Source organism: Salvia splendens, chromosome 3 (assembly GCF_004379255.2).
Source record: "Salvia splendens isolate huo1 chromosome 3, SspV2, whole genome shotgun sequence".
Lineage (NCBI taxonomy): Eukaryota > Viridiplantae > Streptophyta > Magnoliopsida > Lamiales > Lamiaceae > Salvia > Salvia splendens.
Window position 1 is genome coordinate 38,310,909 of NC_056034.1, and position 27,682 is coordinate 38,338,590.

General features: G+C 42.4%; 3 protein-coding genes and 1 long non-coding RNA gene across 8 annotated transcripts; 3 read left to right on the forward strand and 1 right to left on the reverse strand.

Annotated features, from left to right (window-relative positions):
• Positions 1-13,213: 13,213 nt before the first annotated feature.
• LOC121795945 lies at positions 13,214-21,318 on the reverse strand. Of its 5 annotated transcripts, XR_006049660.1 has the most exons (4): positions 19,737-21,318; positions 16,249-16,314; positions 15,987-16,097; positions 15,307-15,837 (listed from the first exon to the last, which is right to left on the reverse strand). It is a non-coding gene; the product is annotated as an uncharacterized LOC121795945 (long non-coding RNA). The 5 variants fall into 5 exon arrangements; XR_006049657.1 differs by lacking the exon at positions 15,307-15,837 and adding an exon at positions 13,214-13,328 and having other exon boundaries at positions 15,987-16,314; XR_006049661.1 differs by lacking the exon at positions 16,249-16,314.
• LOC121795916 (protein DETOXIFICATION 55-like) lies at positions 17,900-19,737 on the forward strand. The gene is made up of 2 exons (XM_042194585.1): positions 17,900-18,027; positions 18,115-19,737. Exons 1-2 carry the CDS (start codon positions 17,983-17,985, stop codon positions 19,543-19,545), a joined length of 1,476 nt encoding a protein of 491 aa, XP_042050519.1. The 5' UTR covers positions 17,900-17,982; the 3' UTR covers positions 19,546-19,737.
• Positions 21,319-25,751: 4,433 nt separating the features above from the next.
• Positions 25,752-26,416, forward strand: LOC121796981 (zinc finger MYM-type protein 1-like). The gene is made up of 2 exons (XM_042195732.1): positions 25,752-25,794; positions 25,911-26,416. The coding sequence occupies exons 1-2, from the start codon at positions 25,752-25,754 to the stop codon at positions 26,414-26,416; spliced, it is 549 nt and encodes a 182-aa protein (XP_042051666.1).
• Positions 26,417-27,074: 658 nt separating this feature from the next.
• LOC121796982 lies at positions 27,075-27,470 on the forward strand. The gene has a single exon (XM_042195733.1). It carries the CDS (start codon positions 27,075-27,077, stop codon positions 27,468-27,470), a length of 396 nt encoding a protein of 131 aa, XP_042051667.1.
• The last annotated feature ends 212 nt before the right edge of the window (positions 27,471-27,682 follow it).

The following is a 27,682-nucleotide window of genomic DNA, read 5'->3' on the forward strand; positions in this document are numbered from 1 at the left end:
GTTAAGTGAGTTGAGTAAAGGAAAAATAAAGTATAAAATGAAAAAGGTTGAGAAATTAACAGAGAATAAGGTAAGAGAAAGTAAAGTAAGTGAAAAGAAATGTGTTGACTTTTACTAAAAACGGAAATGACTCAACTACTATGTAACGTACCAAAATGATAAAATGACTTCACTACTATAGAACAGAGAGAGTACTATTTTCGGTCCAAACTACCTCCTTATTGGTTCGACCTCAGTTATTTCTGGCACTATTTTCATGCAATTTAGAAATATTTTGAAGATATTTATTACTCCCTTCGTTCTTAAAAAAATAGACAACATTTGAAACAACAAAAGTTTTAATACATAATTGGTAAAGTAAGAGAGATAGAAAGAAAAAGAGATTGGAGTACAGTTAGTGGAGAATGAGACCCACATCATTAGACAGAAAATAGAATTGGTCTATTTTTAATGGACATCCTAAAATAGCAAATGTGGTCTAATTTTAAGGGACATAGAGAGTATTTCATTAGTCGCGTTCAAGATGATTGCATTTTTTTATTGCACTTGATTTTAGATGTGGATATTAAGTGTATTATAGTAGGGATTTGGATTTTCTACTGTGGCTGAATGCGAAGCAGGGAGTGTTGTTGCTTACATATTAGTAATATTTTATTTATTAATATAGTGTTAATTATTAACTTTTTTAATACGCCATAAAATATTGGAGTGTGAGAAACAGGCTGTTGTGCATTTAGCCACAAGCAGCAGGGGATTCAAATCCATTAGAGTAGAGAGGAAAATGTACTATTATGTTTTAATTATGAGGAGAGTACTAAATATGGAAATGGAATATTTTAATGAGAAATTTGAGTCAAACTAAAAAAGAGAGATCATGACCCCTTAAATAATATAGCATTTTTGTGGTGATATACTGAAAACATAAATTGAAAATCGATATTCGAACCACGTTTTATTTCTGAAGTTAATAGCTTGAATGTGAGAATCACCTTTGTGATTTTAATGCAGATCCAATCATATGGTAAAGATGGGAAAGAAACAATGTTTTAAATGAGAAACTTCTCACTATTCCTAAAAATAAAGATAGGAGAACATATATTATTGATGTTGTTAAAATCGTGTATATCAAGATTGAAGTTCGGCAAGAACCTTACCCATTAATAATTATTATTATTATTACCATTTTTTCTCAAATTATCTGTAATATCATTATTGAACGTGAAGTTAGGTTTCCTCTGCCTAACTATTATAGTGATAAAATAAATAGTGACAAAATTTTGCCTAACCCTCAATATCAGTTGGGGGCTTTGGATCTAAAAAAGGGATCATTAAAACGTATTTTTGCCCCAAATTAAGATATATGCATATTTAAATTGGCATTATGATTTATGAGGTGTTCGATGTGTGAAATTTAAAGAAGTTATTGACGTAATGGTTTCACACTTTCATTGATTACTTAATTATATGATAATAATTTCCTAAAAGAAGGTTATATTCAGAATTTATGATAATTATACAGCATATTAAGCTAATCTTAAATAGTTACTTAATTCAACATAATTTTCGTAAACTAGAATAGCTTCACAAAGGCAGATTCGGCCGGATGATATTCACTAACCATCTTTATGTCGTATCATTATAGTATATTACTTTCATTTTTTTACATATTATTTTTTATTTCTTTTCTTTAATTTCAGTTTTATGATTTAGTTGAATTTTATACTTGTTATCGAGAATTTATTGTTGTCACCTTTTTGTATAAAATATGATTATTAGTGTTAATAAATTCAAAAGGGAGGGTATATAGTAATTACGATCTGACCTTTATCCTCATCATAATTCACTAACTACCGACAAACATAATAATCAAGTAGTGATGATTTCGAGAATTATTGATGTTAATAAATGCTGGTAGAGAATGAAGATTATGACACAGAATTTACGTGGTTCGATTTACTGAGGTAAATCTACGTCCACGGGAAGAAGGGAGGGCAAGATTGTATTGCTTGATCTGGGATTACAGCTTACAACACAGACTTGCTATATGGTATTTTATCTCTAGAGAGCTTAACCCTTTTCTATCTGATCTAAGTTCTATTTATACATTGAACTAAGATCGTGGTTTGCAGCCCCACTAACAAGATCGTGGGTGAGCAATAACTGCTCAATAACTGCTTCATACCACTAAATAGATCGTGGGTATAGTGGAGGTCGTGGAGGCCTTTCATGAGTCCACTAACTCCTAGTTCGGTCGAATGCTGAGACCGGGCTGCTGGACTTTACCGATCAGCTCTTGCCGATCTGAGAGGAGAGCTTGACTGATCGGCTTTTACCGAGCTGTAGGCTGAGTCCGAACTCTTTGGTCGTGCCGAACTCTTTGGTGCCGAACAGATACTCTTGGGCTCTGGGCTGATGGGCCGTCACTGTTATTGGGCTTGCCATTAGGGTTTAGTTCGTACCCCATCACTACCCCCCCCGAAAAGCGAAGTGACTCACTTCGGCGAGGTGAGTCACTTCGGCATTCTGGATAATGGTAAGGGGGAGGCTGACGTCAGGGGACGTGCCTTGCGCGTGCCTGCATTAAATGCGACAGTAAAATCCGGCCGTTGAATCCTGAAAAGGTGGGATTCGAAACGGCGCAACGATCTCGAAATCTTTCCCGAATCTGATAAGTATGCTCCTTTTTCCTCATTTGAACACTTTTGCTGTTGCGTCTTCTATACTCTCTCTTTTTCGAGAAATTTTCTTCCGCTTTCAAGAGCTTCTTCAGACTTTCTTCATCTTCAAAAAGTAAGAAAAATGTCTTCTTCTTCTTCGGAGTCGGGTAGCGGTAGGAAAGGGGATAAGGGGTCTTCTGGCCGGAAAGAGTCCGGGGAGAAGACCGTAGAGTATTTCCCTAGTATTTTGAGTAAGGATACTGTGATATCCCTACCCGAAAAATACTTTTTTCCTGGGGGGAAGGCGGTGGTACCTGACGGTGATCATAGGGCTGACTCCCCGCCGGAGGGGTACGCCACCGTGTACGAGGCCTGCTTAGAATGCGGGCTTCGTTTCCCCCTCCCTTCTGCCTTTATAGATTTACTAGATTTTTTTCAGCTTCCTTTAGGCCAAGTGACTCCGAACTCTTGGAGGCACTTGTCGGCCTTCGCTGCCGAACTCCGTAGGTTAGGAAGGGATTTGTCTTTGAAGGCGATCCTTAAATTCTTTCAATTTAAGAGGAAGGGGTCTTGGTTTTACTTGATCCCTTTACAGCCCTTTAGAGCCTTTTGTAAAACGAAGTGGCCGAAGTGGCAAAATCGCTTCTTCTACTATGATAGGACCGCGGCTCCTAGTTTTCCCTGGAGAGGGCCGGAGTCCGTTATCCGTCACCCTCGGCCTGAACCGTTGGACGAGCTCGATGGCGAGCTCAACAAGATTCCCATAGTTAGGAAACAATACCCGGAGTCTGAGCTCGTCAAGGGCGACGTCGTGTTCGACATCTCGTCTTCGGACGAAGAGGCCGAGGGTGAGGATTTCTCTTTATCTTTATGCTCTACTGCTTTAACGAAGAAAACCTGACTTTGCTTTCTTGCTTTTTGGCAGTGTACATGCTGAGTAAGGCTACCCGAAAATCTTCGGAGTCCAAGGAGCCGGAGAGGCCGAAAACGACCAGCTCGGCGTCTGATGCCGAGAGGACTCCGAAAAGGCAAAAAACCTCTTCGGATCCGAAGAAGCCGGAGTCGACTTCGGCAAAGGGGAAGGGGAGGGCCCAGAAGCCCCCGAGAGTGCCAGAGAAAGATGTGGTCTTGGCGCCTCCTTCGGAACATATCTGTGAGCCGTTTTTATGGCCCACGGACTTCGCCGAGGTGAACTCTCTTCTTGATTTTCTGGCCTTGCTTTTTTTTTCTGTATTTTTTGTGGCCCCTTTGTTGACTTTTTTCTTTATCCATTTTCAGAGGAACGATATGCTCTCCAAGCTCGTCGCCGTCGAACTCTCCAAAGCGTCCAATGACTATGCCGAGATGCAGAGGAAGTTGGCGGCTGCTTGTCATCGGGCCGAACAGGCTGAGGCTAACTTTGAGAAGGCCAGAGCTGCTAGGATTTCGGCCCAGGATGAAGCTCAGTTTGCCAAAAAACCAGCTCGTCATCCAGCGAGAGCAGACGAAGCGGAGCGATGCTGCTGCCGTGGTTGCCCAAGGGGAGGCTCTCCGTGTTTACACGGAGAAACTCTTTTTGAGCAGCCAGTTCTCGGCCTTTGTCGGTAGCCTGGTAAGGCTAATTGCCGATAAGGGCGAGCAGGGGGCCGACGTCGTGCTGCCTCTGTACAGCCGAGAGATAGCAGCTCGGCTTCAGAATCTGCCGCTCCTTGAGGAGCTCGCTTCATCCTCGGTCCTGCTTTCTGCAGACCGAGTCCGGAGTTGTCGAGCTGATCGGGACGAGAACCTGGAGGCTATCTTTGCCTCCGTGGGACCCGTTTCACCCGCTTCGACTTACAACGGAGAGGGTGAGGCCGAGCCGCTGGAGCTGGAGGCCGAAGTCGAGCGGGCCGGGCATCCGGAGAAGGAGGCCGATCAGGAGGCGGAGGCGAGGCCGGCAGGAGACGAGGCCGGGGCTGAGGTAGTTCAGGAGAAAGAAGCTGAACCAGACCAAGGAGCCGGAGACGAAGCTGGCGAAGTATGATTTCGTCTCCCTTCTCTTAGTCTAGTTTCTTCCTTGTAAAATGGCCTTGAAGCCCCCCTAGTGTAAAAAATTTTCCTTGTGAATGAAAAATTCTCTACACTTGTCTTCGTATAGCTTTTCGTACTCGCCTTTATTCCTGTAGTATTTTACTATCTGCTCGGTACATCTGCCGAACTAATATAGCTGCTTTGTACTCAAGGAGATGGAGATACTTCACTGGAAACGGCTGTACTCTTCGGCTTTAGACGAAGCTGAGAAAAGAGCTATAGCCGATCAGACGAAGAATGACGAGCTTCTGGCTCGTTTAGTGAAGCTGGAGGCCGATAATAAGGACTTAGAGTCCGATAAGAAGGATCTGGAGGCCGAGCTGAATACGACCATTGCTGAGAGGACTGCGTACGAGGATTACATCCGTGTGCGCGGGGGCTTGACCATATCAGATGTTCAGAGTCGAGTTGACGAACTGTGGGAGGAATATCATGTACTCCGGAGGAACAATGCGCTGGAGAGCTCGGCTTGCCAACAAGTTGTGAAATCATTACGGCGCTGGGCTTCTCGGTACGACATTGTTCTTTCTCGGCGCCCCTCCATAGAAAGATTCCTTCGGCATGTCGTGCCAACAGATGCTCGCACTCCAGATCAAGCCTCTGGTTCCCTTGTTCAAAATCCTACTTCCAGTCATCAACGAACTCCGGAACAGCCGGAAACGTCAAGACGAGAACGGGCTCAGGAGCAACCGGAATCGTCAAGACAGGGACGGACTGACATTCGCCGAGGAGTTGTGACTATGAGCGAGCAAGATCAGCAGATGATTATTGCAGAGACTCTTCATCGCCGAGGTGTTAGGACTTCTCGGGCTCGCGGAAGAGGTGTTGGGTCGAGGATAGCATCTCGTCGACCTGCTTATTCTTCATCTGCTCGGAACAACCGAACTCGGCTTCCAGAGGATTTTGCAGATAGGTGGCTTAACTTCAGCAACCCTGGACAGTAGAATAGTCCTTTGTAATAGCGTAACGCCATTTTGTAGGGTAGCTGAGTTGTATGCCGAACAAGATTTGAAAAATGAAATTTTGTTTTCGCTTCTAACACTGTATTTACAGCTTAGCGAAAAAATTTCATCGTACTTGTCCTCGGTCTTATGAAGTAAACTTCTTTGACCGAACTGGGTCCTTGGTCTTATGAAGTAAACTTCTTTGACCGGACTCGTCTTTGGTCTGATGAAATAAACATCTTTGACCGGACTCGTCTTTGGTCTGATGAAATAAACATCTTTGACCGGACTCGTCTTTGGTCTGATGAAATAAACATCTTTGACCGGACTCGTCTTTGGTCTGATGAAATAAACATCTTTGACCAGACTTGGTTTGTGTTCTAATTTGGCGATTTTTGTCGCCGGGATCGAACTTTCCCTTGTCCTAATTCGGCGAGTTTTATCGCGTGGATCGGACTTTCCCAGTTAACCGAAGTGGTCTTATGCAGTAAACCTCTTTGACTAGACGTGGTCGTCCCCGGTCTTATGAGGTAAACTTCTTTGACCGAACTTGGTCGTCCTAATTCGGCGAGGTTTATCGCGTGGATCGGACTTTCCCTTATTGCAGTTCGTTTCAGACGAAGTGCTTGTTAAGCTGAATTGCGGTCTTGTATCCTCCTTGGAAGCTTGGACTCACAATCGTTGGCTTTTTGCAGTTCGTTTCAGACGGACTGCTTGTTAAGCTGAATTGTGGTCTTATATCCTCCTTAGAAGCTTGGACTCACAATAGTCTTATAATCGATCTAAAAAGGGGATCAGTCTTTAAAGAACGATATACCTTGGTACCATTTGTAAGAGACGACGAGCACATAGAGACAAAACACATAGAGAAAAAATGAAAAAGACGAAAGAAAAAACTTTAAACTTTTTATAAAACGACAAGTAAAAGGTACAAGTAAAAACAAACAAATAAAAACATGTACCCCTATGACCGAACTAGACACAAGACAGACTGACCGGACTTTGTCTCTTACAAGTGGAACTTCTTGAGGTTGGAGACGTGCCATGTTCGGGGTACTTGTTCTCCTGACATGTGAGTCAATTTATAAGACCCTTTGCCGAGGACTTCTGACACCCGATACGGACCCTCCCATGTGGGTTCGAGTTTGCCCAGCTTTTCTGCTCGGCTTACTTCGTTGTTTCTCAAGACGAGATCTCCCACTTGAAATTGAAGCTTTTTCACCCTTTGGTTATAATACCGGGCTACTTGCTCCTTATACTTGGCTGCTTTTATGCACGCCAATTCTCTTCTTTCTTCGGCGAGATCTAGTTCGGCTCTCAGTCCGTCGTCATTCATTTCTGAGGAGAAATTTAGAGTTCGGGGACTGGGTACGCCGATCTCCACCGGAATTACGGCTTCAGTGCCGTACACCAGACTATACGGGGTTTCACCGTTGGAGGTTTTGGGTGTAGTTCGGTAGGACCACAGGACTTGAGGGAGATTTTCTACCCATTGTCCTTTGGCTTGTTCTAACCGGGCTTTTAACCCTTTCACCAGAATCCGGTTCGTTACTTCCGTTTGTCCGTTTGCTTGGGGATGGGAGACCGAAGTGAACCGCTGTTGAATGTTCAGCTCTTGGCACCAATTCTTGAACGTCTTGTCGGTGAACTGAGTCCCATTATCCGAGATGAGGATGTGGGGTATGCCAAATCGGCACACTATGTTCTTCCAGACGAAGTCCAATGCCTTTGAGCTCGTTATCGTAGCTAATGGTTCAGCCTCCACCCACTTCGTGAAGTAGTCCACGGCAACGATAAGGAATTTCATTTGCCGAGGAGCTTGAGGAAGTGGTCCCACTATGTCTATGCCCCATTGCATGAAAGGCCAAGGGCTTTGCATAGTGTATAGATCGGTCTGCGGCATCCTTGGGACATTTGCATGAATTTGGCACTTCGTACACTTCTTGACGAGCTGCACTGCTTCTTGTACCATGGTTGGCCAATAATATCCCCATCTCAGAACTTTTTTAGCTAAAGCTCTGGCTCCGATGTGGCTACCGCACGATCCTTCATGAACTTCTCTGAGGATGTAGTCCGTCTCTTCTGGTCCTACGCACCGCAATAACGGCTGGAGGTAAGACTTTCTAAAGAGGACTCCTTCATGAAGTTCGTACCGAAGTGCTCGGCACGTAATCTTCCGAGCTTCTCTCTTATCCTCAGGCAATTGTCCTTGATCCAGATACTGCAAGATCGGCGTCATCCAGTTCGGCGAGCTGGATACTGAATGTACCTCGGCTTCATCAATGCTTCGATGCATTAATTCTTCCGCCTTTGAGCTCGGATCTGAGGCCAACTTACTTAAGGTATCTGCTCGGCTATTTTCCGCTCTGGGAATACGGATTATCCGAAAATAGGAGAAACTTCGGCTGATGCTTTGCGCTTTGTCCAAATACTTCTTCATTCTCTCGTCACGGGCTTCACTTGTACCCAACATGTGATTTACTATGACTTGTGAATCACAATGGACTTTGAGAGATTTGACGAGCAGACTTTGCGCTAACTGGAGTCCGGCCAGGAGGGCTTCGTACTCGGCTTCATTATTAGTAGTGGGGAATAGGAACCGAAGTGAGTAGGTTACCTCGTGTCCGTCGGGAGCGACAAGTAAAATACCAGCTCCACTTCCCATCTTGTTTGAAGCTCCATCTACGAATCCGCTCCAGCAGTCCGGCGGCTCTATTTCGGATTCCAAGGGCTGTGCTAGTTCGGCATTGGCAGAATTCTTCTGTTCGGCAATAACAGGAATTGCTTGATCGAACTTTGCTTCTGCAAGAAAATCTGCCAAGGCTTGTCCCTTGATGGCTTTCCGAGGTAGGTATTCAATTGTGTGCTCTCCCAACTCTATAGCCCACTTGGCGATTCTGCCTGATGCTTCTGGTTTGGTCAACACTTGCCGAAGTGGCAGATCAGTTAAGACGCATACCTTGTGAGCATAGAAGTATGGCCGCAGTCTCCTTGCTGCATTTACTAATGCCAGAGCAATTTTTTCCAGAGGTTGATACCTTGTTTCTGGACCTCTTAATGCTCGGCTTGTAAAGTAGATGGGAAGCTGCTTTAGGCCTTCTTCTCGTACAAGCACCGCGCTGATGGTTTGATCCGATGCCGCTAAGTATAAGAATATTACTTCGGCTTCGGTTGGAGCAGAGAGAATAGGAAGCTCGGCTAGATAACTTTTGAGTTCGTCAAAGGCCTTTTTCTGCTCGGCTCCCCACTCGAACTTTGGTGCCTTTTTCAACACCTTGAAGAACGGCAGTTGCTTTTCGGCTGCTTGGGAAAGGAATCGATTCAGTGCGGCTAGACATCCGGTTAGCCTTTGCACGTCATGTATGGACTTCGGCATTGCCATGTTCTGAACGATTTGAACTTTTGAGGGGTTTGCCTTGAGTCCGTCCTTTGAAACCCAACAACCCAGAAACTTTCCCGAATCTACCAAAAAGGTACACTTTTGGGGATTAAGTTTGAGGTTGGCTTTCTTGAGCACGTTGAGAGTGGACTTGAGGTTGTGCTCGTACTCCGAAGTGCTTTTGCTTTTGACGACTATATCGTCAACATACACTTCGACCTCCTTTCCAATCAGGTGCCGAAAAAGCTTGTCTACCATCCTTTGATAAGTGGCTCCGGCATTCTTTAAACCGAATGGCATCTTTTTATAAGCGAAAATGCCGAAATCAGTAATGAAGGCCGTTTTTGAAGCGTCAATCTCATCCATTAAAACTTGATGGTATCCTTTGTACAGATCAAGAAAACAAAAAATTTCAAAGCCTATCAAAGCTTCTACTTTTTTATCTATGTTCGGAAGGGGATAGCAATCTTTGGGACAGTGCTTATTTAGATCGGTGAAATCTATGCACATCCGCCATCCTCCTTCCTTTTTCTTGATCATGACAGGATTGGCCACCCACGAAGGATACTTCACTTCGAATAACACATCCGCCTTCAATAATTGACGGACTTCGTCATGGATGACTTGACTTCGTTCTGCCGCAAAGAGTCTTTGCTTCTGTTTTATCGGCCGGACTGAAGGATCAATATTTAACCGATGAGTGATTACCTCGGGGGGCACTCCGGTCATGTCCAACGGAGACCATGCAAAGACGTCTTTATACTCCTTGAGGAGCTGGATGGTTTTTTCCCGAAGTAGGGGCGTTCCCGCGAAACCGATCTTAACCGTTCTGGATGGATCGTCTTCGTACAGCTGAACTGTCATCGAGTTCGGCTCCGGTATGACTTCGGTCATCGCCTCTGACTCCGGCTGCTGTGATTGCTATGCTTGGTGGTGCCGATCTGACTGCTCGGCACTTCTAAGCGCAATTTGCAGACATTCCTTTGCTCTCTTTTGGTCACCTCGGATGACCGCTATCCCTCCTTTAGTAGGGATCTTGATGGTGAGGTGATAGGTGGAGCAAACGGCCCGAACTGTGTTGAGCCAGTCTCTTCCCAGGATGACGTTGTACGGGGACCGAGCTTTCACCACGAAAAACTCAATCATCGTACTGGAGCTAGTAGGCGCTTTCCCCACCGTGATCGGAAGGCTGATAATACCTTCAGGGCGGGTGTCCTCCTGAGTGAAGCTCTTCAGGGGAAGCGGAGCCGGACTGAGCCGAGCTGGGTCCACTTCTAGTTTGTCGAAGCACTCTTTAAAAAGAATGCTAACCGACGCTCCTGTATCCACAAACACCCTGTGGATCAGCTTGTTTGCCACTCCGGCTTGGATGACAATGGCGTCTTGGTGAGGAGAGATGGCCGGGACGGGATCAGCAGCCGAGAACGTAATCACTTCGTCCTGCTTCAGCCTTTTATGCGTTGGCTCCTCTCGATTGGAGCTTCTGCGTTCTGACTTTAGGGACGACTTGGTCTTCCCGGCAGGGAGCGCGTCAATAGTCTGGATTACTCCATCATATTGCGGCTCGTCATCGTCTTCGGGATCCGGCTGCCTTTTCGGATCCTGAGGAGCGCAGTTCGCACCACTCTGCTTTTTATTCTTCTTTGGCTGCTTACTTCGGTATTTTTTCAATGTCCCTGCCTTCACAAGAACATCGATACCTGCAGCCAAGTTTCTGCACTCCTCGGTATCGTGACCGTGGTCTTGATGGTAGGAGCAGTAGTTATCCTGGGGTCGGCGCGCGGCTGATTTCGTCATCCGCTTTGGCTTTTCGAACAGGTCAGAGTGCAGTTCGAAAATTTCCGCTCTCGGCTTGTTCAGCGGTACGAACTGAGCGGGCGACTTCTCGGGATTGAGACGAGGTCCCAATCTGTCTTGCACCGGAGCCCTTTGAATTCTTTCAAATGGAGTCCGGCGAGGATGCCCCTGATCGTTATGATCGGGCTTCCTTCTGTCTCCTCGGGTCGATGAGCTGTCTAACGACCGTTTGCGACGGTCTGCCTCATCGGCCCGGGAGTACTGGTCCGCAATGTCCCACATTTCCTGAGCTGTCTGCGGACCGCACTCAACGAGCTTCCTGTAGAGAGCTCCGGGCAAGATTCCATTTTGGAATGCCGAGATGACAAGCAGATCGTTGAGATCGTCTACTTGCAGGCATTCCTTGTGGAATCTTGTCATAAAGTCGCTGATTTTTTCGTCGCGACCTTGACGAATGGAAAGCAGCTGAGCCGAAGTGATTCGGGCTTCCGCTTTCTGAAAGAACCTCCTGTGGAAGGCATCCATTAGATCTCGGTAAGATCTGATGCTGCCCTGGGGGAGGCTATCGAACCACCTTCTCGCGTTCCCGATGAGCAGCTCGGGAAACAGCTTGCACATGTGGACCTCGTTGAGACCCTGGTTCGCCATGTTATATTGATAGCGCCCCAAGAAATCGTGAGGGTCCACGAGCCCGTCGTAAGTCATCGACGGAGTTCGGTAGTTCTGTGGTAGGGGAGTTCGGGTGATGTCGTCCGAGAACGGAGTCTTCAGTGCTCCGTACACGGCGAATCCGATATCTCGTCGGTATGGAGGAGATTGAGTTCTCCTGTGATTCCGGTACCGAGGAGGAGCTGGAATATGTGGGGGACGGGGATTCTTTCTCCTGGGAGATGCGACACTACTGCGGTAGTGACTTTCTTGTGCGGAGGGAGAAGGAGAATCCGTCGTTTTCGTCTCCGGCTGCTTTTGGCTTTTTCGCAGGAAGGTTAAGAATTCCTCCTGCTTTTCAGCCAAAAACTGCTTGACAGCCTCATTCAAATCGGGCTGCTGGGAAGACTCAGTGGGACGATTTTTGGAGCGGCTTGTTCCTTCGCCATGAGAACTGGTGGTGGATTTATCCCTAGGCTGTTTTCCCGACCTATGGGATGGATTGGCTTCCTCCTGGTTCTCACGGGCTGGAATACGGGTATTCTGCGATCTGGTATGCATTTTTTGGGTGGAAAAAATGGATCAAAAATTCGCTTTATCACAAATTTTGTTCTCTGCTTCCCACAGACGGCGCCAGTGATGATTTCGCGAATTATTGATGTTAATAAATGCTGGTAGAGAATGAAGATTATGACACAGAATTTACGTGGTTCGATTTACTGAGGTAAATCTACGTCCACGGGAAGAAGGGAGGGCAAGATTGTATTGCTTGATCTGGGATTACAGCTTACAACACAGACTTGCTATATGGTATTTTATCTCTAGAGAGCTTAACCCTTTTCTATCTGATCTAAGTTCTATTTATACATTGAACTAAGATCGTGGTTTGCAGCCCCACTAACAAGATCGTGGGTGAGCAATAACTGCTCAATAACTGCTTCATACCACTAAATAGATCGTGGGTATAGTGGAGGTCGTGGAGGCCTTTCATGAGTCCACTAACTCCTAGTTCGGTCGAATGCTGAGACCGGGCTGCTGGACTTTACCGATCAGCTCTTGCCGATCTGAGAGGAGAGCTTGACTGATCGGCTTTTACCGAGCTGTAGGCTGAGTCCGAACTCTTTGGTCGTGCCGAACTCTTTGGTGCCGAACAGATACTCTTGGGCTCTGGGCTGATGGGCCGTCACTGTTATTGGGCTTGCCATTAGGGTTTAGTTCGTACCCCATCAAGTAGAAAGTAGAAAAAAAGGAGTAATTTCATAAAGAAATCTTAAGACAGTGATTGATGACTTAACGAGAATTTAATTATTAAGGCAAGAAAAAGTGTGGTTCTAACACTTAATTAACTCTCATCTAAAATTGAAGCCAGATGGTTGAGATTGAAGAAATTCTTGATCTTGTCATGCCCTATTTCTTGCAGTTGATTGATAACTAACATCACATGATTGTGACCTCACTTTATCCCCCTCAAATTAAAATTAATAAAAAATTATAAAGAATATAATATCATACGTGACTTAATATTTTCTATATTTGAAAAATATTTTAGGCACTTTTCGGCATGAAACAGAAATTAAATTGAACTCTAATACAAAATGGAAAACCTAGTGCTTCCCCTAGAATCAACTCCTGTTACAATGGAATGGTGAAAATTAGGATAATGTCATATCAACTTATAAATCCATGTTACATGATAATGCACCCCACCCACCCCCACCCAATCACATGATAATTTGCATCGCATATAAATTTTTGTGTTTGAGTCCCTTGAATAACTAGTTGAGCATGTTGAGTCCTTTTTGGTAAGCTTCATTTATCTTCCATGCTCCATTTATATATTAATGGTGCACATCCCTGCCATACCAACCCCATCATCAAAGTGATACAATTCTTTACTTGCTAATAAAAAGGATATTTTGATGAATGAAAGTGTTTTTGACTCGTAGAATCCACAAATTAATTATAATTGTGGGCGAAGTCCAAACAACTTAGACCAGAAAAGAAATTAATTACGATAACCATTTAATTAAGTTGGGTTTGCTTGAGTTTCACATTCTCCCTTTGGAATTCGTAGAAAAGTAACACGTGTACCTTATGAACATATGCACGGGGCAGAGAAAAGAAGCACGTTTGGATTACCTAAAAATTGACATGCATGTGCATGCAACGAAGGGTACGTATAGTGGCATCCACAACAGCCTTTCACCAGAAGATATGAATTGAAATTCGATTTTTTTTGTGATCCTCACGACAAAAGAATGCCAAATATATGTATTGAGATTACTCAGAAATATCCATTAAAGATATCTTCACTTTTGAGGATTAATTTGGATAGATTAAAACACTATAGGTTGAGGTTGATTCATTTTTCACTAAGATGGATTGAAACTTGAGATATCCAAAGACGTTTCTCATTGAAATACTTGAATTTGAGAAATCGTAATAATAAGAATAAAAACACTTAGTCATGTATTTTATAAATCATAAAATGTAATCTCTCTATACGGGTATCGAGAAAAAAATGGGATTATATTGAATAAAATCCAAAAATGATGCGTAGAACTATACTTATGTCCTCAACGGGATGAAATCTCCTAGTTGATAGAAATCCATGGGTTCCATCCTAAAAACAATTGGTAATAGGAGGAGGGGCCAATGAGACTTATATACTAGTTTCAGCAGTTTTCTCTTGACACCGATGTGGGACAGTTATATGTTATATTTTTAGTTTTAATTGCCAACACCCTCCCTCAAACCCTTCAAAGTGAACCTTGGAGGGGTTGGACTTTTTTCTAATCGATTGGACAACCAGCCCAATTTTTTTTTCGATCGGTTGGACCACTTGGCCCAAATTTTTAAGTCCAGATATACTGCTGGGTCAATCATTTTTTCGGTTTCGGCCCAGATATACTGTTGGGTCAGTTAAATTTGACCCACAGTCGGCGACCCGCTATGATACCATGATAGAAATCCATGAGTTCCATCCTAAAACCAATTGGTGATAGGAGGAGAGGCCCATAAGACTTATATAGTGGATTAAGCTCTTTGGGTACACCGATGTGAGATATTTTTATATTCATTTTATGTTTCAATTGTCAACACCCTCCCTCAAACCCTTCAAGGTGAATTGGTGATAGGAGGAGAGTCCCATAAGGCTTATATAGTGGATTAAGTTCTTTGGGTACACCGATGTGAGGTATTTTTATATTCATTTTATGTTTCAATTGTCAACACCTTCCCTCAAACCCTTCAAGGTGAATCTTGGAGGTGTTAGACTTTTTTATGATCGATTGGACAATCGGCCCAATTTTTTTTAGCAGTTTCAGCAGTTTTCTCTTGACACTGTTATATTTTTAGTTTCAATTGCCAACACTAGTCATACTTGAGATTTGAGATCTCTAAATATTGAAACAGTATGATTGAAGATTGAGCAGAGACTAACTAGCCTTTATCTGTTGCATATCAATTAGTTATCAATAATGCCATTACCTAGCTACCTAGTTTTCTAACCAAAAGTTGGGCAAATTGGTTTCATTCTTGAGTAAGGGGTATTTTGGGATTTAGATGAGCTAAAATATTGGAGATTAACAGGTTTGGGTTGGATATGATTAATCAATATTCCAAAACTCAATGCAAATGCAGAGACATATCAAGTTGCACTAATCCACCTCAATCTCTTGTCTATCACTTAATTATGGCACTTGCAGTGTACAATAAAAGAATAGAAAAACTTAAGTGACACTGACTCAAGATGCACAAGAAGGAATCCTAATCCATATGTTTGAATGTGTTTGGATCAAGACATGAGACAAGAATGCTAAAAGAGTCTTCATTTATCTAAGATGGTTGCATATACTAACCAACTTATTCATTGCAACTTTCTACTGGTACAAATAGAGTGTGCACCCCATAAAGAAGCACCACCAACAAGGACAAAGTAAAAATCAAGTGCCAGACAATTCTTGGTTTTTATGGTTGACTCTCTGTGGATTTTTCTTTTGGGTGTTTAATTTCTTGGCAAATCATGATGAAACGAATCGAGACGAGACCAAATAATGTGGACGATCTAGCCATAGCAGATTCTCTCCACCAGGCCATTTTCCTAGGTTATGATCTGCTTCCTAAATCATGGTCAAGATTATAGTGCTAATAAGAGTATTCTTCACTATCCCACAAGACAAGACTCAAAGTGCTATATATCTTGTTTGCATTTTCAACAACCATGGGCCCCTACAAGGGAATATTATGGCACTACTGTTATGTTTCAGATTGCATTTCGACTGTATGATTTGTTATTTGGTTCCGGCCCTACATAATTTTGAGCAGGGAGAGTCTTGAGTAAAATCATTGGACAAGGCATGACCTGATCAGCATACATACTATAAATTACAAAGGTGCCATTGAAATTGAATCTTGATCAGATGGCATGTTTTTATGAAATTTAAAAATATCACGAGTGAAAATAAAGGAAAGAATAATAGCCCATAAGAAGAAAATATCTCATTGACTCACCAAAAGGATCAAGATTACCCTACTCTTTTACTCCTCGAGTCCATAAGTGTGAGAAAACGCATTTCATCAGTTAAGGAAACGAGCCACGCCGTGTTTGCCTGTCAGTTGTTTCTGTTGTTCATAACCACTCCATAAGACCTTGGGACCAAGAAAAAAGCAACATAGCAACAGCAAGAGATTATGACAGTTTAAAAATAGCACTTTTTCTCCCTTACAGTACTGCCCCTTTTGGGGTTCAATAAGGAATTGAGTGTGGAGGTACCTCATCGCATCCCCATCCCATCTTTCAACAGTGAGAATAAAAGTAGATGCTTGAGATGCAATTTGCCTACAAGATTATGCGAAGTGGGGATAATAATTTACGAGCAGGTTTGATTTGTCACTCATTTGGTGCAACAAATAAACACATGCATGGTTTCATATGAGCATGACAAGAGTATTTCCAGGTTGCAAACAGATCGGACTTCAAATGGACCAGGGACCTTCAGACAAAGGCACCATATGTTATGCTCTCAGCAACAGATAACTGGGTACAAATTTTTTTACATATAACGTGCTTTGAGATAGATTCTTTTCACAATAGCTGAAAGGTAAAAATGTTCTATTTTTACAGGATGGATAACAGAAAAGCACACACGGTTTCCTACATAAATGAAAAAAAAATCAGGATGCATGAGATATCTATACATGAATCTGCATTGTTTCATTGTTTGTCTCTTATGGACATGCACAACTGCAAAAGGATGATGTTGTGAAATTTACTCTATGATGATTATGGGACACATGTCTTTGTAGAGATTATGGTATATGATGGAAACTATTAAATATAACTCCAAAACTAACTAAATCTAGGGTAGCAGCATTGTACACCTTTTTTACAACAGAAGATGAGGAAATTGATGGTGTAGAGAGGGTGTGTGTTTGTGTGAGTGTCTCTTTCTCAAAGAACCTAACTAGTACAAAGTGGAAATGGGGCAACGTTTACAGAAAGAAGTCTTCTAGTAGAAACTTTACTGGATAAGGCATGCATGTGCTATAGTTGACAAGGAGATTTTCCCGGGGATCTTGGATACACTTGTGATGCAAGCACAAGATGGAAGATTTTTGCTTACTTGAAAATAATAGCTAGAATGCGACATGGACCTGAACAAATTCCTTCCAAATATATTCTCCCCATCATTAAGTGACAGAGGCATGATGGTGATATTGCGCAGATATTTTGATCAAGGTTCTTGACAATATCAAGAAGTCTAACTCTCTCTCAGGCGAAAAAAAGTAGTTCATCATTCTTAATGCAACACATAATATGGTACACAGTGCAATAGAGATTTATAACAAACTACAAATACATTACAACATTATGAACATTTTAAAGGAAATTAGTAAAAACAAGCATAAACCACCTTACAAGGTTACACCTAACGACCATAGTGAAGAGTAAAAACATCATTTTGCAAGTGGGTTAATATTGAAATTATATTTAACCACAAGGGTTATTCAGCTCTTAAAAAGATTTCAACTAATTAGGCCAGCAGAAATCAGACTATACATGAAAAAAATGACAACTATAAATACAGAAAACCCCTACATGTGGAGATAAATCGTATACTTAGGTAAATATTACTCTTCTGCAAGATTCTTTTATTTGAGGAAGCAGATATGCTCAGATATATTTGGCAAAGTTACAAATTAAAGTTTGAGGAATCTGTTATTATATGAAATTAAGGCACAAAGCCACTATAGATTCTTATTTTACCATTTAATTAGATGTTCCATCACAAGTAAGAGGAAAAAGAATTTTGAAAACCCACCACCCGAGGGCATATAAAAAGTCCTTACTGTCCCATGGGATGGCACTCTTATAACAGCATGGGAGTAAGTGGGCTGTAAGCATGCATGTTGAAGTGCAGAAAAGTGTATATGAGCTGTGAGATCAACAGTGCCACATAACTCAGCCAAATAAGAGAGGAGAAAAGAAGAACAAGCAAAAAGGAAAATGATGGCAGCAACCGACAACAAAAAAAGCCTGACAATGATGGAGGTGAGATTAATAAAATCTTCAAAACTCAAAGAACATAATACTATGTACCAGTAACATTCTGTAATGCTGACAAGTCATTTATGCTAGGTGATAGAGGAACTGAAGAATGTTTTCGACATTGGATTTCCGATATTGGTTATGGGCATATTAAATTACCTGAAAAACATGATTTCAGTAGCATGCATAGGAAGGCTAGGAAGCTTGGAGCTGGCAGGAGGTGCTCTAGCCATCGGCTTCACCAACATTACAGGTTACTCTGTGCTCTATGGCCTTGCCATTGGAATGGAACCACTCTGCAGCCAAGCTTTTGGATCCAAGAACTTCACCATGGTGTCTCTCACCCTTCAAAAAACCATAATTCTGCTGCTTTTTGCATCAATACCCATTGGGATTCTTTGGATATATCTTGGGCCTCTCTTATTATGGCTCAATCAAGAACCAGAAGTAGTACATATTGCTAGCCTTTACTGCCACTCTGCAATTCCTGATCTTATTGTCAACAGCCTACTTCATCCTCTACGTATCTACATACGCAGCAAAGGGAAAACATGGCCATTGCTGTGGTGCACTCTGGTCGCAACACTACTACATTTTCCAATTGCCATCTTCTTTACTTTCTATCAACATCTTGGCATCCAGGGGATAGCAATTTCCACATGTATTGCCAATCTTAACTTCCTGCTACTTCTTTTAGGCTATATAAAATGTTCTCATGAAGAGAAGATTCATTTGTTTAAATCCTCAGCAAAACCTTCAAACAAGCCAAGCTTTATCTCACTTTGGAAGGAATGGGGAATGCTACTTCAACTAACAATCCCTACTTGCCTGGGTGTTTGTTTGGAATGGTGGTGGTACGAGTTGATGACACTTCTATCTGGTTACCTCTACAAACCCCATGTTGCACTTGCAACATCAGCTATCGTAATACAAACCACATCTCTTATGTACACATTACCTTCAGCACTTAGTGCAGCTATTTCTACTAGAGTGGGCAACGAACTTGGAGCAGGCAGGCCAAACAAGGCACGCTTAGCAACTGTAGTAGCCATAGCATTGGCATTTCTCTCATCTGTATTTGGATTTCTACTGACAACATTAGGAAGAGAAGCATGGGGCAGGGTCTTCACCAATGACAATGAAGTTCTTGAGCTGACAGTAGCAGTGCTGCCTATTATTGGACTTTGTGAGCTAGCCAATTGTCCACAAACCACCTGTTGCGGGGCTCTCCGAGGAAGTGCTAGGCCTAGCATTGGTGCAGCTATAAACTTTTGTTCATTCTACATGATGGGAGCACCTGTGGCAGTAGCTCTGGCTTTTTTCTGGAATATGGGGTTCATGGGCCTTTGTTATGGGCTTTTAGCAGCTCAGGTCGTATGCGTATTATCCATTTTATCAGTAATTGATAGAACAGATTGGGAGAATGAAGCGCTGCGGGCGAATGACTTGGTTGGTGTAAGCAATGAATATGTGCAAGCAGATTTATTATTAAAATGTGAGGAAGAAGTAATTGCCTTATAAAAAAATTGACTATTCCAAATGCATAAAATATAGCCAGGTAATATGTGAGTGGTAGAGAAACAATGATGTAAGTATTTTTCATTCTATCATTAATCTTAGAAGTATAAAGTGGTACCATTTCTTTGTATGCAAGGTGTACCGTTCAATATACTACTACAAGATTTCTGACACATTAACAGTTACCAACTTACCATAAATTCTTGCTCCTGCTGTCAATGTTACCCGTATCAATTATCTGATGGTTTCTTATCCGAAAAACTCCACAGATCCCCTTATTTATGTTGGTTCACTTCACAAAATAAAAACCATCAATTAACAATCTGCATATACCAATTTGCATTGCAAGATGGTTCAAACATTCATGCTCTTTTACTTTCTTTCTTTTCTGCAGAAAGCCAGAAATTACTCTCCCCAGCATAACAAGTGACACAGTGAAATATATGTGACTATGTCTAGTACCAATATTCTTTAAACACAAAGTAAGATTCTTGAATATTCAATCTCAACACACATCTGTCGCTGCCCTGTAGAAATGTCAAAATTGTAAGCAGTACTGATCTAAATGAAATCAAAGAACATGATATAAGATGAAGAAAAACAATAAGTTCCGTATCCATACAAGCCACAACTAGCTAATACCATAGCATTGAAATCTCAATTAAGAAACTCGATGAACTTGATCATCAAGAAAGCTTTTTATAGGATGTTATACATCAATCGTGAAATGCAAAAGTCCAGTCATTTCCACCATGCTTGATCATCTACTCTGAATTACTTTACAGTGAAAATCTGGACACTCACCTTGTCCTCTTGTGGGGGGGGGGGGGGGGGTGAGGTTAGAGATAAGACCTAACCAAAAGGTTCTAATATAATTTACTTAGCTAAAAACTCAAAAAGACACTGAGTTGCTTCAGAAGAACATATGTCAGTTGGGACGACCATTGGCAGACACGATTTTCTCATTCATGATAATGTAAATTAATATCACAAAGAATTTGCGTCGCATACATCAAAGCCCAAATTGGAAATGATCAACGAATTGATATGAAAATTAAGAGATGACTAAGTTTAGTGCATAAACACTTACACCTATTAATGTGTTATCTTAGTTCTGTTTAAGTACTTTCAGAGAACCGTTGTTGTTTTGATGCAGTGCGAAAGAACATATTCCAAGGAAAACTATGAAACCGGAAGCTCTTTATATCTTATCCAATACTCATGAGCAAGAGCAATTTGTGTAAATACCCACAGAATTAACAAGCTCTACATTGTAATGAAACAGGTGTCATTGGAGATTCGAGTCATGAATAGGTTTCCACAAGAGGCGCATATCGAACATGTTAGTGATAAATAGGCAATATCAACTTTAACTATTCCTACTAAACACATACAAACAGAGAGAGAGAGAGAGACTTGCCATGCTCCTAACTTTCCACATTATGACCTTTCATATTGCTTGTGAAACGAGTGGTTTTTCTTCTTTGCTTTTAAAATCTCATTAAAAAGTCTTGGCTCAGGGATATTGCCTTGGGACTTATCATCGTAATTACCTGTCTCTTCTTTCCTTTTCGAATCTCCTAAATCTCCCTCTGTCTTGCAAACTTCAATGCTCTAACTAATAAGGAAAATCTAAAATTTCCCCACTCCCCACTCACCAATCCCAAGTTCAGCTAAATTAGTATTTCAATCAGAAAAGAAGATCAAGCAATAATGATGGTCACAATCACGATGGCGACAAAGATTTTGTAGAAAAAGAAAAGAGATAAGAGGAGAGCTTCCCACTAGACGACATGCCTAATTTTCCAAAATACTACCTCCGTCCCCCAAAATTCGTCTCAGTTTGACCGGACACGGGTTTTAAGAAATATAATGGAAAGTGAGTTGAAAAAGTTAGTGGATTGTGGGACCTACTTTTATATATTAGTTTTATAATAAAATGTGAGTAGGAATGAGTTGGTGGAATATGTGACCCACTACCAAAAATGGTAAAAGTGAAATAAGACAAATTTTGGGGGACGGACGAAAATGGAAAACTGAGACGAATTTTCAGGGACGGAGGTAGTACTTTATTTCACTATCTATCAACAGGAGCGGACTCAGATAGAGGGTAGGGCTTTAGCCTATTTTTTTTCTCTACTTTTAAATTTTTCAAAATTTTAAAAAATTATGTTAAGCTCTTACTAAATAATGCCATTGAAAAATAAATTATTTTGAGATGAATAACTGTAAGGGGCTGAAAACTAAAGAGAGAAGAAACAAGAATCTGTAGAGAAAACTGTAACAATGGCGTTAGAAGGAAGCATAAGAGCATCAACAATGGAGGCGTCAAAACCGCGACGTCGGCGAAATCGGCGTCAATTTCGGCGTACCCATGCCGATTCGTGTGGTGACGCCGGTTCTAACGCCGATCCTCACGATGCCATTGTAAGCCCCGGATCAGCATCAGACCGGCGTCGGAATTTAATTTTTAAATTTTTTTTCGAAAACACTATATACACGCGTTTTGGACGTCATTTTCATTCGCACCACTTGTTTTAACGAGTACTCTCTCTATCTTTCTTTCTGTACAAGATCAATAACGAGCAATGGAGAACAACTACGCATGAACTCCAGTGACTCCCGGGGGATGGTCTCAGACTCCCCCGACTCCCGGGGTAGGGTCCCAGACTTCCCCGGCTCCTAGGGGAGGTGGTTGGCCTCCGATGACCGGGTACTACAACATGTACCCGTGGCAGCAGATGATGCCGGGGTGGGCAACCGGGATGCAGCCACCGGCGCAGCAGATAATTCCACCGCCGCAGGGGACGCCGGGGGGGGACAACGCCTATCGGCCGACTTTTGAAGACCTTAGCCGACTTCCAATCGGCGGTGGACCCCGAGGTGAAGGATTATCTTCGTGTATTGCTCCAGAGCCAGCGTGAAGAATTGGAGGCAATGAGGAGGGAGACCGGCGGGAATAGCCGCGGCGTAGGTGGCGACAGAGGCGGTGGCGACGACGGTGAAGAAGGGCTGGGCGACGACGGAGACGAGGACGGCGGCGAGGAGTGATTTTTTTTACTTTTTTAATTGTACTTTTTAATTTTTGTACTTTTTTTAAAAATTATTGTACTTTTTTAAAATTAATGTACTTTTAAAATTTTAATAGTATTATTCGAATTTCTCGTATTTGTCTCGTAAATTAAATTCCGTATGTTGATACGATTGTAAATTAAATTATATAATTGTTATTAGTGATGTGGATAGGTAGTGGGAAGACTATGTGAGGGCTATTTGATGTCCAGTTGATGTGGCAAGCTGATGTGGCAGGAGAATTTTAGTGTTGATGATGTGGCAGTGTGAAGGCTATGTGAGGGCTATGGGAGGTCCTAGACCATTGTGGATGCTCTAAGAGCAACTCCAATGCCGGCGTCAAAATCGCGACGCCGATTTTTCGCCGACGCCGGTTCTGACGCCGAACCATTGGAACCGGCGTCGGCGAAATCGGCGTGGCCATGCCGATTCGCGCTATGACGCCGGTTCCGACGCCGATCCTCACGGCGCCATTATGGGTCCCGGATCGGCGTCAAACCGGCGTCAGATTTTATTTTTTATTTTTATTTCTTTTGAAAACACTATATATACGCGCTTTGAACGTCATTTTCATTTGCACCACTTGTTTTAACGAGTACTCTCTCTACCTTACTTTCTGTTCAAGATCAATAACGAGCAATGGAGAACAACTACGAAGGTACTCCAGTGACTCCCGGGGAATGGTCTCAGACTCCCCCGCCTCCCGGTGTAGGGTCTCAGACGCCCCCGACTCCCGGGGTAGGGTCCCATACTTCCCCGGCTCCTGGGGGAGGTGGTTGGCCTCCGATGACCGGGTACTACAACATGTACCCGTAGCAGCAGATGATGCCGGGGTGGGCACCCGGCATGCAACCCCCTATGCAGATGATGCCGGAGTGGGCACCCGGGATGCAGCCACCGGCTCAGCAGATGATTCCACCGGCGCAGCAGATGATTCCCCCGGCACAGGGGACGCACGGGGGGGACAACGCCTATCGGCCGACTTTTGATTTTTTCACCGGTTCTTCACACACATCGACCCCAACGGATGCACAGTATACGGAGACCTTTCCTTAGCGGACTTGGGTTTTGATATGAACGAGGTTCCGGAAACTCTCATTCAAAGCCAGGGAGTAGGGCGGGGTAAGAAGAAGGGCAAGGCCAAGAAGGTCGGCGAGTCGTCGCAGCCGGAGGTCGAAATCTGGGGCCGGAGGAAGTGGACGGACGCGGAGAACGTTGCGGTTGCCAAGGCGTGGGTGAGTGTCTGCGACGATCCTCTCGTTTCGAACAACCAGAGGATCGTCAACTTGTGGGCCAAGATAGCCGCAGCCTACAAGGCATTTTGCCCTGAAGGGAGACCGTGCACCGGGGAGGAGGTCCGGAAGTGCTGGGACCGAATCAGGTCTGGCGTCTCTCGATTTTCGGGTTTGTACGCCAACGCCCTCCGCATGCAGACCAGTGGCCAAACAGAGGAAGACTGTAGGAGGATTGCGGAGAGAGCCTACCCCGATCTGCAGAAGAAGTACTATGAGTTCACCTACTGGAACTGCTACGTTGTGCTCAACGAGTCGGAGAAATTCCGGGCAAGCGTCGACGCTGGCTGGCCGAAGAGGCAGAAACTGAACTATACCGGAGATTATAGCGGCAGCAGCGGTGGTTCGACAGACCTCCCCGAGACGGCCCAGGAGGTCCCGACTCCTCGTTCGTTCGGTCGCCGACCTCGCCCGGTTGGCCAAAAGCGGGCGCAACAGGTTGCGAGGGAGGGCACCCCGAGTTCCCAGGGGGTCCATTCGACATCTCCCCTCGGCAGGTCTACCGAGGAGCTCAAATTCTTCGCGCGCCAACAAACGCGCGCTCAAATGGTGAAGACCTTAGCCAACTTCCAAGCGGCGGTGGACCCCGAGGTGAAGGATTTTCTTCGTGTATTGCTCCAGAGCCAGCGTGAAGAATTGGAGGCGATGAGGAGGGACACCGGCGGGAACAGCCGCGGCGTAGGCGGCGGCGACGACCGTGAAGAAGCGCTGGGCGACGACGGAGACGAGGACCGCGGCGAGGAGTGATTTTGTTTTACTTTTTAAATTAATGTACTTTTTAATTTTTGTACTTTTTTTTTAAAATTATTGTACTTTTTTTTAAAAATTAATGTACTTTTTAAGTTTTAATATTATTATTCAAATTTTCCGTATTTGTCTCGTAAATTAAATTCCGTATGTTGATACGAGTGTAAATTAAATTATATAATTGTTATTAGTGATGTGGATAGGTAGTGTGAAGGCTATGTGATGGCTATTTGATGTCCAGTTGATGTGGCAAGCTGATGTGGCAGGAGAATTGTAGTGCTGATGATGTGGCAGTGTGAAGGCTATGTGAGGGCTATTTGACGTCCAGTCTTACTGGAGATGCTCTAAGGAAGAAGATGAGTTTAAATGAATTAATTAATATAAAAGTAAGTCAAATGGACCCCACTTTCTTCAACTTGTTTTAAAAAGAGAACTTATTTTTTAAAAGTACTACTTGTCACTTTTTAAAGTGAACACATTTTTTTTTATTAAAATTTAAGTAAAAGAAATGTAAATTTAGTGGCACCCGTTTATATGATTTTTAAAAATTAAAGAAGAGAAACATAAGGGTTTTCTTTCTGAAGTTTACAGAGGCTGCGCGCGGCGATACATAAACGGACAACGGTGCTACTTTGTAAAAGGAGGGTTTGAGTCTTTGAAACTTTAGAGAAATTAATATTCAAATTCTACACAAATTGTGAGGTAAAGAGTTTATTAAACTAATATTGTACTTCAATCATTATTTCTATTTCTTGTTTTTGGAAAATTTTGATAGAATCTTATGGAGTTATAGATATAAACTAATATTGTACTTCAATCATTATTGCTTAGGTTGACCGTAGAGGATGGAACGCTTCTTTAAAAAAAGTGTCGGGATGAATTTTCTTCTCAAAGTGAACCCATTGTTGAAGCAATGGAAAATCAACGCCGAAGAGAAGTCGAGTTGAACTTGAATGATATTGTTGGTGTCCGGGAAATCGCAAGCCAATTGAAGAGTTCGATGTTTCAATTCGTGATAGAGTGCGAAGAGAGTACTTGAAGAGAGTGCGAAGAGAGTACTTGTCAACCAATTGGACATAAGTATGAAAAAAAAGAAATATGGTATTCAAGAAAGAAGTTTTTAAGATATTTGGTTTAAAAGGTATACATGGCTAGAGTATAGTGTATCAAAGGATGCAACTTTTTGCTTTTGGTGCTACCTTTTTAAGAAATCAGATAAATGAGGTTGACAATCAGATGATGCTTTTACAAAGACAGGTTGTAGCAACTGGAAAAATGCATTAGAAAGATTCAATTATCATGTTGGAGGCGTGAATAGTTGTCATAATAATGCTAGAATTCAGTTCGAAGCTTTTCAAGATCAAAGGAACAGTGTGGCAAGTATATTACGGTCAAATACCCGTGATATGGAAGTTGCATATCGCATTCGGTTGACAGTCTCATTGAATGTGACTCGATTTCTCTTAAAGCAAGGATTATCTTTTCGTGGACATGATGAGTCAAGTAGTTCTTCAAATCGAGGTAATTTTCTTGAGTTGCTTCAATGGTTTAGTGAACTTAACGATGTTGTATCCAAAACTTTGTTTGCAAATGCTCCTGCTAACAATCAAATGAATTCACCACAAATTCAAAAGGAATTAGCAAATGCTTGTGCTTTTGAAGTCACACTTGCCATACTTAATGATATTGGAGATAAAGTTTTCACTCTTTTGGTTGATAAGGCTCGAGACGTTTCAATGAAGGAGCAGATGGGAGTTGTTTAAAGATATGTGAATAACGAAGGATATGTGATTGAACGATTGATCGGGATCGTGCATGTAACTGACACTTTCTCTCATACTTTGAAATGTGCTATTGATGATTTATTGGTGAAGCATAATTTATCTCTATCTGAAGTGAGAGGACAAGGATACAATGGAGCTTCTAATATGAGGGGTGAGTTTAATGGATTTAAATCCTTAATATTGCAAGAAAATTCATATGCAATGTATATTCATTATTTCTCTCATCAACTCCAATTAATTATTGTTGTGGTTGCCAATGGTATTAGAGTTGTGAATGATGTTTTTAGTTATGTCTCCATGATTGTGAATATGGTCGGGGCATCTTGTAAGAGAAAAGACCAACTTAGGAAGTTGCAACATGACAGATTAGTTGAACAACTTAATGATGGAGAAGTCATAAGCGGAAGAGGTAAAAATTAAGAAACTAGTTTGGTAAGGCCTGGAGACACTCGTTGTGGCTCACATTACTTTACATTGCTTCGTCTATGCTCTATATGGTCTTCGGTTGAGAAAGTGTTGGAAGTTGTACGTGATGATGCTAATATTCCCATTCATGTCTTCTATACATATATTTTTTTATCATAATTATTGTTATTGTGGTTACAATGTCAAGGTTGTTGATTTAACTATAAAAGAGATGGATAATCGATTTTCTGAAGCTAGCACCGAGTTGCTAGGATGCATAGCATGTCTTGATCCAAAAAATTCTTTCTCTCGATTCAATGATGATCAAGTAATTCGTCTTGCTACTTTATATCATGAGGACTTCTCTGCAAATGATTGTTCACGTCTTCCACTTCAACTTAGTAATTTTATTGCTAATGTACGATGTGATCCTCAATTTATTGCCTTAAGCAACTTAGGAGACGTTGCTACGGAAATGGTCAAAAGTGGTAAGCATTTGGTTTTTCCGTTGGTTTATCGGATTATTGAGTTGACATTGGTTTTACCTGTTGCTACTGCTTATGTTGAGAGAGCATTTTCTGCAATGAAGACTATCAAGACTGACTTGCGAAATCGGATGGGAGATTAGTGGATGAATGGTAGTTTAATTGTGTACATTGAGAAGGACTTGTTTTCAACTATTGATAACGAAAAAATCTTGCAACGTTTTCAATCGATGAGAACACGTAGAATTCAGTTGCCACCGCTTTAGATGTAAAACCGCAGCTATGACATGTTCTTTTTATTAGATATATTTTGGACTACTTCGTATTAAATATATATGCATTTTACAGTTTTTGC

Excerpts from the sequence above, each read along its gene's own strand:
- LOC121795916 (XM_042194585.1), top strand. The coding sequence starts at position 17,983 with ATGATGGCAGCAACCGACAACAAAAAAAGCCTGACAATGATGGAG. Across the intron at positions 18,028-18,114 it reads AAAGCCTGACAATGATGGAG|GTGATAGAGGAACTGAAGAA; the intron begins GTGAGATTAATA and ends CATTTATGCTAG.
- LOC121796981 (XM_042195732.1), top strand. The coding sequence starts at position 25,752 with ATGGTATTCAAGAAAGAAGTTTTTAAGATATTTGGTTTAAAAG. Across the intron at positions 25,795-25,910 it reads TAAGATATTTGGTTTAAAAG|GTTGTAGCAACTGGAAAAAT; the intron begins GTATACATGGCT and ends TTACAAAGACAG.
- LOC121796982 (XM_042195733.1), top strand. The coding sequence starts at position 27,075 with ATGGATAATCGATTTTCTGAAGCTAGCACCGAGTTGCTAGGATGCATA.